Here is a 13,373-nt window from a genome sequence, read left to right as displayed (position 1 = left end):
CTAACGGATATTGAGCAGGCACATCAGGGACTTCCTCACTACATTGAGACTGCTTTCTGGCAAGGCCACTGCCCCCTTCACCAACATATTTGTTGTGGTACTATCCTAATGCTACTTAATACACACACATTTCTTTAAATTAGGGTTCTGCTATATATCAGTAATCTAAATAAAGTCTAAATAAAACATCCAAAACTTCTTTCAGAATCAGTACCATCTTTAGTACTTTTGTAATTGTTAATAATAGACACAACCTTCAGACAAATACAGGTTGTTGGTGGAAAGGTTAAAGGTTTAAGTGAATCCTCAATAAAGACAAGAAGTTAAAAGAACCATATTTAATTGCATCTTTCTATTCTGTGCCTTATGTGTGCATTTTCTATAATTAAGAATAATTATTAATATTAAAGCTACCTGGCATGCAGACACTGTGTGCTCTAAGGGAAAAGATTTTATTTTAAAGAAAGTTAAAGCAAGAAAAATAAATACAACTCGTACAGGTTACTAATGAGGGGTCTGCTATTTCTGTGTGCCTTATTTTCAAGTTATTGCTGTTGTTGGTTGTCCCTGGGCAAGTGCCCCTTTCACCTACTGTATTTATTAAAGAGGACCTGCTTGCAGAGGTCCTAACTCCCCTCACTCTTTGCTGTGGTTTGAGCCAATAATATTTGATGACCTTTCTATCTCTGTTGTGAACCTCAGCTATACATTAATGCAGGAGACACCTCTATTTATTAAGTGTTTGTCACTTTGCTTTTACTCTACACAAAACAGCTCCAAAGGTAAGGTTTCACCAATCACACAGATCAGAACATTAGAGCACTAAGTGGTTGCTGAAGTCATCAGGCACATGCTGATGGTGCTTTCATTGTCAAATCCAAGATAAAAGGACATTGGTTCAGTGCCCAGTTGTAGGTCTATACTATGTGCTCCATTGTTCAGTACAATCCCAGTACAATCCCTGTACAGTAGCGATCCCTGGCCTTTGTCAGACTATTCTGATTGTTGCCTGCCCTGATCTGTTCTTGAACTTCACATTCTGACTTTGTCCTAACCATTGGATACCTTACTAGATGAATTTTGCCTGATCACCCTGCTCGCAGTGCTATTCCCTTCTTAGATCCTCATTCTAGTAGTAATGGCTTTGACACACTCACACAGATGAGCATTTTTTTCAAATGTATGTATTATTTTCTCCTTCTGTTTAAAGGAGAAGGAAAGGTAAAAACTAAGTAAGCTTTATCAGAAAGGCCTATGTAAGTACAGCAATAAGCACTCACAGAAAAGCTGCACTGATTTCTCTATCAAACGAAACACAGGATTTCTTGTCTTCTTTTGTGTAAACATGTTCTTCTGTATCAGATTTCCTCTCCTTCAGGGCTTCGTCATTCCCCGGGCACAAGTCTGCACAAGTCTGCACAAGTCTCTCCCCCTCCCATAAGAATTTATAAGAATTTACTCCCCCTCCCATATGAATATGTAATTTGAGCTACCAGCAGCTGGAGCTGCAGCATGGAAGCTACTGAGACCGAGCTAAAATGGCAGCTACTATCTTAAGCAAACAGTAGGAACATCTAGGGCTGTTTTACCAGATATGGTAAAGCTTTCTGCAGAATAAATATAGCGTTCTAGGTCACAATAATGTGGCTAATCTATTGGCAGTAAAATGCATTTCCTTCTTCTTCAACAGTAATATTAAAATGTCTGATTATATTCTCATTGCAAAGATTTCTGTTGTTTCTAATAAACATCATAATGGCATTTAGGTGTTTTTGCTGCTGCTTTTTTAGTAGGTCCCCTATTTAGATGGACAAAAAATGCAGCCCAAATCACCCTATGTGTTATTGCCTCTAACTCGGCTATAAATCTTGTATAAACATTGATAAGGGGTATGTCCTAGTAGGTGTGCCACAAAATTGGGTTTAAATCAAAACTTATTATTGTGGCAAAAAGGACAACATAAAACTGTAAGAGAGGCCATGATTTTACAATCCTTTTCAGTCTATAGCATTATTTCTAAGAAACAGGAATAATGGGCAAAGACATTTCACACATGCATAATGGCTCCTCGGTTGGCTATAGAGGTCATCATCTACTCTAAATCTAATATCTAAAGCAAGAATATATATACAAGCAAATCCCCTAGTAGCTGTTAATGTTCAACTGCTTTATATCCTCCCTAATATGAGAGGCAGTGGTGCCCTGCCATCAGTTATTGTAATGCTGTTAAACATCTGATGAGTAAATTGAGACTGATGAAATAAATGTTTATATCTAGTCAATAAAGTGCAGATTTGGTAAAGCATGAAGTATTTTGCTCATTAACCAATTCTGCTCAAGAGGAATAAACAACGCCTTACTGTGCATTATGCCATCCGGTTTCTCTGAAGTTAAAGTGGTTAACAGCATGTTTTTTTTTTAATGTAGGCATTCATTCAGCACATAAATGCCACCTACAATATGAAGAGTAGAAACGCATTATTATTAAAATGAGCAGTACTTGTTAAATGGAACCTGTTTCATCTAGCCTAAGCTGTCCCCTGATACCTCGCATAATGCACACAGTGAAATATTGCTGGATTAAAATAAGGTCCAATCCCGCCTTTCTACTCTCCATTTAAATGAGATTGCCTCGTTCATTCAAATAAATCTTATCCATCTCATTTATCACAGATTCTGCTCAATGAAGAATCATTTCATTTCATGGATCCTCTCCCCTAAGTATATACTTTATGTATCTAGTGTTTGCTTTGTCAGCTGTTAACAGCTTAATAACCCCTGTTGTGTGGTAATGGATAGGTGTATATGGAAGACAGCGCAAATGCCCCCTAGCATTGTCTAAATTTGCATTAGTAGCTTAGCCCATGAAGTGCCACATAGATATATTTTTAACTACAGAGAGCCTATTTTAGAATGGTCGTAAAAAAGCATTAAAATGGAAAATTGTTTATATTCTGAAGACATAGCATAGAACTTTCTGCAAAAGTGACTTGCACCATATCCACATTTTACAGCTCAGAAGAGGGTATACAGGTATAGGACCTGTTATCCAGAATGCTTGGGACCAAGGGTATTCTGGATAAGGGGTCTTTCCATAATTTGGATCTTCCTATCTTAAGTCTGCTGAGAAATCAATAAAACATTAATTAAACCCAATAGGATTATTTTGCATCCGGTAAGGATTATTTGTATCTTAGTTGGGATCAAATACAAAGCACTGTTTTATTTTTACAGAGAAAAAGGAAATCAATTTTAAAAATCTGAATTATATGATTAAAATGGAGTCTATGGGAGACAGACTTTCCGTAATTCGGAGCTTTCTGGATATCGGGTTTCCGGATAAGGGATCCCATACCTGTAATAGTTTTGGTAAATTAGACTAAAGTAACCAGATAGCTTCTAGAATTCAGAGCTGCTGATCAGAAAGCTAAATAATTAAAATACTACAAAATATAAAAACTGAATTGCAATTTGTTTCAGCATAATAGTCTACATTTAAAGATAAATTCTATAAGCAATATAACCTGCTATAGATTTGCTTAAGTAGATTAAAGGGGTTGTTCAACTTTAACATAACATTTATTATGATGTAGCGACTAATATTTTTAGACAATTTGCAGTTGGTCTTTTTTATTATTTGAGGTGTTTGAATTATTTAGCTTTTCATGTAGCAGCTCTCCAGTTTGGAATGTCTGTGGCTATCTAGTTGCTAGGGTCCAAATTACCCTAGCAACAGGCATTGACAGGCAGAAAAGTTGCTTAGAATTAATTGTTCTATAAAATACTAAACATTAACCTAAAGGTGAATATTTTTAATGTGCAAAGTCCCGCAAATTACATTTTCTACTTTGTGATATTTCCTTTTTTAGCTTAGTTATTCACATCTTCCTTTTACCTAGAACACTGCCTCTATGTAATTAAAGGAAAGATCAAAATTAAGTAAGCTTTATGAAAAATGTAAACATAGCCATAAACAGAACTGCTGATCTGAGTCCTTAGTGAAAAGAAACAACACAATTATTTTCTTCTATTCTGTACACATGATCTTCTGATCAGACTGCCTTCTCTTAGCAAAATTCTTCAGGGTGTGGCACAAGTCTGCTTAATTTGCTCCTCTGTCCCACTCCCTTCTCCTTCTCCCCCCACACCTGTAGTAATCTGAGCTGAGAAATGTTCCAGGAGCAGGGTGCAGGCATGGAATGAAGTCAGACCAATAAAATGGCAGCTGCTATCTTAAACAAACAGAGGAAGATTCAATGTCTGTTGTTCAGGCATTCTAAAGCATTTTGTAGAATAAATATAGCATTCTAGCTTGCACTATTTCGACTAATATATTGGCAGTAGCTCTCCTTCTGGACCTACAACAGAAAATAAAATCTCATATAAAAAAATGCAGTGAACCCTACGATGGTACGATAGCATTATCTTCATTGTGGCCATAAAGAACAGACCTACCAATAGATATAAGGTCATGGTAGGGGGTCACAAAAGTGGAAAGAAACCCCTTCAAATTCAACAAATTATTATTAAACCCATTATTTTTAATGGGTCTACAAACACAAAGAAAATGTAGAAAAACTTGAATTAAAAAAACAAATACATTTTGCCTAGGACAGCTCTCATAGCCTCATAAAACAAAAAATATTATTGATTTATATATTATTATTATTTCTTTATATCTAATTATTACAAGAAGTTTAATCTATTGACAATGATTTAAACTAGAAACCACTCCTGGTAATAGCTGTATAAGACAAAATTCATTTTGTTATTGACATTTGCTCTGTATCACAGCCTTTAGATCTCCAGCTCATTTGAAAACTACTTCTGAAAGTTTATACGCTTTTTGAGTTCCATATCTTCTAACTCTGGTCTTTAAATAATGTATTGTCATCTACAAGAAATGCTGTGATCACTACATTTGCTTATTTTAATCTTCTACAAACTCATATTACATACTTACATAGTTACAATGAGTTGAAAAAAGACCAGAGTCCAACCCTTCCAAGTAAATCCAGCACACACATACCTGTCTATACACTCACATACATAAACGATATATACCAACATCATTACTAACTGTAGATTTTAGTATCCCACTAGCCTTGGATACGTATGCCTGTTCAAGCCCCTCTTAAAGGCATTAACAGAATCTGCCATTACAACATCACTAGGAAGGGCATTCCACAACCTCACTGCCCTCACAGTGAAAAACCACTTACGCTTCCGTTCCTCTAATCCAGGGATCCCCAACCTTTCTTACTCGTGAGCCACAATCAAATGTAAAAAGACTTGGAAAGCAACCCAAGCATCATAAAAGTTCATGGAGGAGCCCAATAAGAGCTGTGATTAGCTATTTGGTACATCATGTTTTTTATGCAACCAAAACTTGCCACCAAGCCAGGAATTCAAAAATAAACACCTGCTTTGGGGACACTGGGAGCAACATACAAGGGGATGGCAACATGTTGCTCGCGAGCCACTGGTTGGGGATCACTGCTCTTATCTAAATCTACTCAGCCTATGGTGCGCTGGTTGTTTTTGTTGAAACAAAAACATCCCCTACCTGCCTATAATCCCCTCTAATGTACTTGTACAGAGTAATCATGTCCCCTCGCAAGCGCCTTTTTTTCCAGAGAAAACAACCCCAACCTCGACAGTCTAACCTCATAGTTTAAATCTTCCATCCCCTTTACCAGTTTAGTTGCACGTCTCTGCACTTTCTCCAGCTCATTAATATCCTTCTTAAGGACTGGAGCCCAAAACTGCACTGCATACTCAAAGTGAGGCATTATCAGAGACATCCCTTTAATCAATGCCCTTTTTTATACAAGACAGCACTTTATTTGCTTTAGTAGCCACAGAATAACACTGCCTGGAATTTGACAACTTGTTACCTACAAAAAAAAACCCAGACCCTTCTCAATTAAGAATCCCTCCAACACACACCATTTAGTGTATAACTTGTTTTTATATTATTTCTACCAAAATGCATGACTTTTGTCAACATTGAACCTCATTTTCCAGTTTGCTGCCCAGTTTTCAATTTTGGCAAATCACAGCATCCTTGATGGAACATACAGTTTTGCACAATTTAGTATCATCAGCAAAAATAGAAACAATACTTTCCACCTCCAGGTCATTAATAAACAAGTTAAAAAGCAAAGGACCAAGGACTGACCCCTGCAGTACTCCACTAACAACACTGGCCCAATAAGAAAATATTCCATTTACCACCACTCTTCTAATCTATCCTTCAGCCAGTTCTCTATTGAAGTATAAATGTTATGTTCTAGGCCAACCTTTTTCCCCTTGAGCCACATTCAAATGAAAAATGAGTCGGGGAGCAACACAAGCATAAAAAAGTTTCTGGGGGTGCCAAATATGGGCTGTAAATGGCTATTTGGTAGCCCCTTTATGGACTGGCAACCAAAACTTGCCACCAAGCCAGAAATGCAAAAATAAGAACCTGTTTTGAGGGCACTGAGAGCAACATCCAAGGGGCTGGGGAGCAATATGTTGCTCACAAGCCACTGGTTGGGGATCACTGTTCTAGGCCAATATTCCTCAATTTTATCATTAACTTTCTGTGAGGTGTTTATTGTATTGTTAAAGGGCACCTATCTCTCCCATATTTTTTTCCCCACTGAAAGTGCAGGTTGCCCCTACCAGTGCTCGGCTACCCGGAAAGAGCTCTTGGTGTGGGCAGCCATGTTGTGACACACACACATGCATATAATGAGCGAGTGCCACAACTCGTTAATTATGCACATATATGTGACGTAGAAGGGTGAGTTGCACCCATGATTTCTGCGTCAGGCACATACGTGTAATGAGCAAGCGGGGGAGCTTATGCACATGCATGCCAAACAACATGGCCATCCCCACCAGGAGCTCCCTCCCAGTGTGGGTAGCCTAGTGCTGGCATGGTCAATTTTTTTCAAGAAAAACTGGAGTGTGGGCTCTATTATTCTGCACCTCTGATGGGGGAAACAATATGAGAATGGTAGGTGCACCTTATAGGGATTCTGTCATTTTTATGGTGTATTTTGTATTTCTAAATTACACTGTTTACATAGCAGATAATTCATTCTACCATTTAAAATTTTATTCTTGAACCAACAAATGCATTTTTTTAGTTGTAAAATTGGTGTGTAGGCGCCATCTCAGTGCATTGTGCCTGAGTCTGAGCTTTCAGAAGGAGCCAGCGCTACACATTGGAACTGCTTTCAGGTAACTTATTGTTGCTCCTACTCCCATGTAACTGGAGGAGTCCCAAGATGGACTTGGATTTCTTAAAGTTGAGTGCTCTTCTGGTATCTACTGGGAGCTGCTATCTTGCTCCCTTCCCACCATTGTTATGCTGATCGGCTGCTGGGGGGGAGAGGGAGGGGGGTGATATCACTTCAACTTGCAGCGTAGTAGTAAAATGTGACTGAAGTTCATCAGAGCACAGGTCACATGATAGGAAAATAAAAAATATGGCTAGTCCTATTTAAATTTTCAAAATTAAATGTAACAAAGCAGGATTCTGCTGGAGAAGCTTTATTAACTAATGTGTATTAAGTAAAACGGTAAAAATATAAAGGAGAAGAGGAGAGAGGAGGGGGCCTTGTGGCCCTTTTTATGTGTTATGGGTATTAGGATATACTGTGATATGGAGTACTGATATCACTCTTTCATACTCTGCTTGTCCAGCCATGGGGACCAGATTTTTTCAAACTTTGTTGCGCAGCCTTTCTTATGTGTAGGAGTTTGTATGTGGGCACTGCTTGATAAACCTGCTTCACCCAAAACTGTATGGATGGGGCAGAGCATGCCTTTAATTTCATTGTTATGGATTTCCGAGCATATGCAAACAGAGTGGAAATGAGAGCCCTTTCTGCCATTATTGGGTCTAGGTCAGTAACTTGGTTCAATAGCATCCCAGATGGGGTTGCTGTAATAGAGGTGCTGGTCAAATTAGAAATGTACTCTGCCCCCACTGTCCAGAATCTTGTATCTTGTTACATACCCACACCATGTGGATACAGTCTGCTGGGGATTGATGGCAGCAGGGGCTTTCATCTACTTGGGTCGGGGATATCTTTGCCAATAACTTTGGTGTAAGGTATGCCCTATGAAGAAATTTGTATTGTATTAATCTGTCTCTAGGGGCAACTATGAACTTTTGAACCCAGGGTTTCCTTCATGTAAGGTATATGTTTTTCTAATCACATTTTCTGATCACATTTTCCATTTTCTTAAATTAAGAAATGCTTTTTTGGGGCTAGTGGATTTTTTCAGTACCAACTTAAACTCTTCTCAAGGTTTACTGTGCAAATAGAGTAACAGCTTTAATTCTAATTCATAATAATATCATGATGAGGAACATTTAACAATTTCAATGGTCAGATTGTTATATAACAGAAAACATTAACTTGATGAAAGAAGAAAAAGCTAAACAAAGACACTTTACAGCAGTATCAGGCTTGCAGCAAAAAAGAGAACACCCCCATGTTCTTAGTCTAAGGCAAACCATCTGGCATAAATGACCCTGAAGACTGAATATTTGGGGCCATCACACATCTCACATAAGGGCTGATTCACTACAGTGCGTTAAAACAAGCGCTATTTATAGCATGCATTTTATCACGTCTAATTTTTCGCATCTTAACGCGCGATTCACTAAAAGGATACTTGCGTTAATTCAGACGCGATGCTGTTTGCGTTATTTAAGTCGCGAAGACTATTTTCGTGCAGTATTTGATGCAACGCGCGCTAATTAAAGCAGCGCGCACAAATTCTCACCGCGTGTGAAAAAACGCATGCCATATTAGCCATACATGCCATTACTTTCGGAAAACTACTGTTCTGAAAATGACCATTTCCCTGCAAACTGGAGGCTGCATCACTCTAGGGCCAACACATACTTGAATAAATCACACAGTCCATGTTGTGTTGCCAAAAGCTCATGAACTGTACTTTTCTATAATTACCGCCTGCTTCAAGTAGGTGTTAATTTTTGCACAGACTAATGCGATATTTAGCGCGTCTAAGTGTTTGTGAATCATGCGTTAGTGTTATTTCTGCACGCTAATTAACGCAATGCGGTAAAATTAACCGCACGCAACTTAAAGCATGTGATAATACTTTAGCGAATTGCGCATTTTTTGCATGCAAATTTTAACACAAAAAAGCATGCGATAAGTGTTATCGCACTTTAGTGAATCAATCCTATTATATAAACATGGTCCATCCCTAAAGCCAACTGCTTAGTGTAGTCTCTGATATGCGTGTGCTATCTTGAGGAGTAGTGTAAATAGAAATCTTCCTACTTTTTGGAAAATAACCCTTATTAATAGATTTTCCACCCATTTTAGACCAACATGTCTCCCAATGTAAAAGTACCTAAATCATGAACCTTGCAAGAAAAATATTTGCCTGGGAAATTATGTGATCTAAAAAGAATATATGGGGTGTTAAGGATACTTGATATTAAGTTTACAAAGCAGTCAATTCACTCTAAGAAGACATTGGTTCTTATATCTAGTCAAGTCCATACAAAATGCCTGACATATTCAAACAACAAAGATACATGTGAATCACTCATAAAGAATGTGTGCAGCTTTGTTTGTTCTATAATAAGAAATGTACTTCATAGGACAGCATACTGTTTACATTGTTGCATTATCTGATACTTTACCAACTGAAAGAATTTTTAAGACTACTGCTGTGGTGCAATTACATTTCCACATCATTTACAGTTTTACAAAAGTATTTAGAGAATCTCATCTTCATTTGAAGGTTTCTGAGTGGAAGTAACCATTTGTATTTGGTAGAGTGGGCAGAAATCCAAATTCCACTGTGGCTAAAGTCAACGAAGGTGGAAAGATTGGTTAGCTGTAATGCCCTGTAAATGTTTTAATAAGAAAAATGTTATCCCTGAAACATCCAGGTGATAACAGAGATTGGTGCAGTTTCAAAGAATCATTGTCACATTAATTGTAGAGGGAGGCTAAAGGTGTCCCACAAAGTTGTGGGTTCTAATAGAATACTGTAACCCTTATTTGGCTGATAAAGTCAACTTTGTCCAGCTAGTAAACAGAGCATAGGGTACAACAGGATGGGCCTTCACTAAATGGAAGGTGCTTATAGAGGGTGTTGTATAACTACACCTCCCACTGCCACTGGGTAGTGCAAAGTGCAATAATTAAATAGGTGAACTCCAGGAGCTCTTGCAAGCAAAGATAACTGTTTATTTGTCCAAGACAAATGGTGCTAATGCAGGGTAAATTAATACTCACTCTCAGATGAGGTATAACAGGATTCAGCAATTCAATTGATGTTAAAGCTGATTAAGCAACCAAGTATGGTGTCCACCAGTTTATCCCTTCTCAAGAGGTTGGGCAGGGTAAGACAACCAAAAGATTGACAGGAGGCAAATCCACCAGTTTATCCCTTCTCATCAAGAGGTGGGGCAGGGTTAAAGACTGGCCTAGTCCCTGGCATTGCTGTGTGCCTAATCTAAGGCAAGTAAGCCTGTTAGGAGACTACTCCTTGACTTTCCTCTCCTGGGTAGAGCAAGAAAGCTGCTCTTTCTATATAAGTTCTGACTTTCTCACTTTCCTAGAAAGTGCTATAAGTTGATCTAGTCTGTTCTACCTTTACCTTGTTCACGGGGTCCCTGTCCCCAACTTCACTAAGGATAATTGTACCCTTAGGGCCTAACACTTCTGGGCCGGTGTGGATCCCAGGCTTCAAGGAACATCCACACAGATCAAATGCTGCTGGCCAAGAAGAAAGATTCACCCCTTTCCTAACACTATATTAAAGTGTGGTAGGGTGTGGTCTAGCCTTGGGCCAATAATAAGGTATATGTATATACCAACTAGATACATTCAGCCTTGCCTAGTGACAAGGAGAAAAGGAAAGGTAGGGTTTAAAGCCATAGGGGCACATTAACCCAATGGGACCCTACAATACCTTGAAACAATCATTATTTATTTACTCACTATACTTTTTGCACTGCTTGCAGGCTTTCCCTCTGGTTTCCCTCAACTGCACCAGACACACCATTCTCTGACCTTGTACCTTGTGAAATAAGCAAATTAATTGGTTGTATAGAACTAGGTTCTTTTTAAGGGAATCGCTAAATGTAGTGGGAAGCCTTTGAAATGCACTTTTTAATTCAAGACATGTTTTTCTTGGATCAGCTCTAACTAATGTGAGAGTGTAATTGCTCAATGTACCGGATGTGCCATTCACAGTAAGTTTATTGTTGATAGTTGAAAGTGAATTGGCTCTGTAAATGGCATGCTGCTAGGCCTAAATTAAATATATGCTTGCATCAGATAAGATGGAGGAGCTTGCAGTCCTTACAGTATAATCCCTGCCCTATTCCTCTTTTCTCCAAGCCAAATGAGATTTTATCTTTTTCAGTTAGGTTAATCCTACAGCACATAGGATTATTTTAGTGCAATGTCATTTTATTTTCCACCCCTAACAAGAATAACTTCCCTCATATTATCCTCCACCCCTAACATAACAACTTCTTTTTTATGCTGTCTCTGCATTGAATCTTTCTTTACCCCCTTTTTTCCAAATTCTCTTCATTAACACAAAACACACATTTTTCAGTACTTTACAAATTCTTGTATCTGCTGTGCGCTGATGGGGGACTGCTTTTAAGCATCATGTGGCAAATGGCCAATATACACTGTATTTCAACATTCATAGCGCTATAAACCAAACCTCCACTTTATTAAGTTCAGATTATCATTCTGCATGAGTGCTATTCCAGGGCTGCAATATTGAAACTTCTAAACACAAATCAGTTCACTTACTCCAAAGATTGTGAACAATGAAGCAGGTCCTCTTTCACGAGCTGTAAAGCAGTGGATGGGATCCTGACATGCACTGTAGTCTTGACATTGATGTCTTCAGGCTGCAAAGGCTTCAAAAGATCTAGCTGGAAAAAAAAGAATAAATCATGCATCATATAATGTTAGTTCGCAATTAATGTCTGGGAACAGAAATTCAACAAAAATATCTTGGTTTTACAACTGAACCATTTGTTTAACTAGATGGATCCCAGTATTATTAAAATGCTATCTGAAAGGGACAGACTCATACATTTAACAACCATCATCTCACTTTAACTTTACCCATCATCATCTCACACTTGTGTGACTCCAGAAAATTAGTGGGAATTCACCCATCTCCTGAGCACAGTTTAACTGTTACAGGGCATTATCCAAGCAGGACTTTTATCAAAGCATATGTGCTGTTTGCAGATGCAACTGATGATGTCAGAGGGAAAATTGGCTCCAGGTAAAAGCTGCTTATTTTAGGATAATATGATGGTGCTGGCGAATGGAGGGGATATATGCAATACAAATTATGTGATTTGGGTGAGGGAAATGTGCCCAACTTATATACATGGTAGGAAAATGTAGGGTTTACATGTCCTTTAAGGTGGAGTCCTCCATCCTTAAACATGACATCCACAAATTGAGTGAGCAGACAGTGGAAGTGGAACAACACATTAATACTCTGGAAAACACTTGTGGCCTTATACCTCAGTGGGACCGCCAACAGTTCATAGCAACCAGACAATCTTGAAAAAACTGTCTCCAGCGTAACAATATAAGGTTAATGGGCTTCCCAGAAAAGGGAGTATAAAACCGAAGAGGTTTCTCAGATGTTGCCTGAGAAATGCATTTGATACCTCTATGCTGTTCATAACCTACACTACAGGGCAGGCATATCGCATCCCAATGCTCCCTCCAATAACAGGTGCACCACAGAGGCCATTAATAACAAGGCTACTAAATGCTAAAGACAGAGATGCTTTTTGTTGTAAATACAATGCTCACATTTTCAATATATTAAAAGTGGCTCAGAGATAAGAATATTATCTACACCATGTTTTACCCAGCCAAGCTCAGGATCAGTTCCCCCTTTCTAGGATCAACATGGTTTTCTTCTCAAAGGGCCTTCGTCTTAATATTCACCAAGTAAAATACCAAACCAGTGGCATTTTGATCATGCTCCCCTTAAACAGAACAGAGTCTACTATTTAGAAGAGGAGGCAGTGGCTTTCAAACCTGTTTGGCTTTACAGTATGTAATTAAGAATGATGAGGAATACTTCACCATAAACCACACCTTCAGGAACTCCCTGTAGTGTGGGAGGCCTTTAGGTTAATCGCCCACTAATCTCCCCGAAATGCCATCCCACCGGCGAAAATGTAAATCGCCGGTGGGATGGTATACACAGTTTCCTCTCGAGGCAACTTGCGCAATTTCACTGAAATCGTGCCGCCACGTATACCATCCCACCGGCGATTTACATTTTCGCCGGTGGGATGTCATTCCGGGAAGATTAGTCGC

The 13,373-nt window shown here is 38.6% G+C and overlaps 1 protein-coding gene across 2 annotated transcripts in view; it reads right to left on the bottom strand.

The window, feature by feature from the left end:
* The window catches only part of LOC100490370 (carboxypeptidase O), a 50,811-nt gene that overhangs the window by 12,762 nt on the left and 24,676 nt on the right, over nucleotides 1–13,373 (bottom strand). For both annotated transcript variants that reach the window (XM_031893566.1, XM_018097644.2), the window contains exon 5: nucleotides 11,826–11,950. In XM_031893566.1, coding sequence (XP_031749426.1) covers nucleotides 11,826–11,950 — 125 coding nt within the window. The remainder of the gene's footprint in view (nucleotides 1–11,825; nucleotides 11,951–13,373) is intronic.

The sequence above is a fragment of the Xenopus tropicalis genome, chromosome 9, assembly GCF_000004195.4.
Source record: "Xenopus tropicalis strain Nigerian chromosome 9, UCB_Xtro_10.0, whole genome shotgun sequence".
Classification (NCBI taxonomy): Eukaryota; Metazoa; Chordata; class Amphibia; order Anura; family Pipidae; genus Xenopus; species Xenopus tropicalis.
Note: the sequence above shows the minus strand (reverse complement) of the source record. Positions and strands in the feature narration are given on the sequence as shown.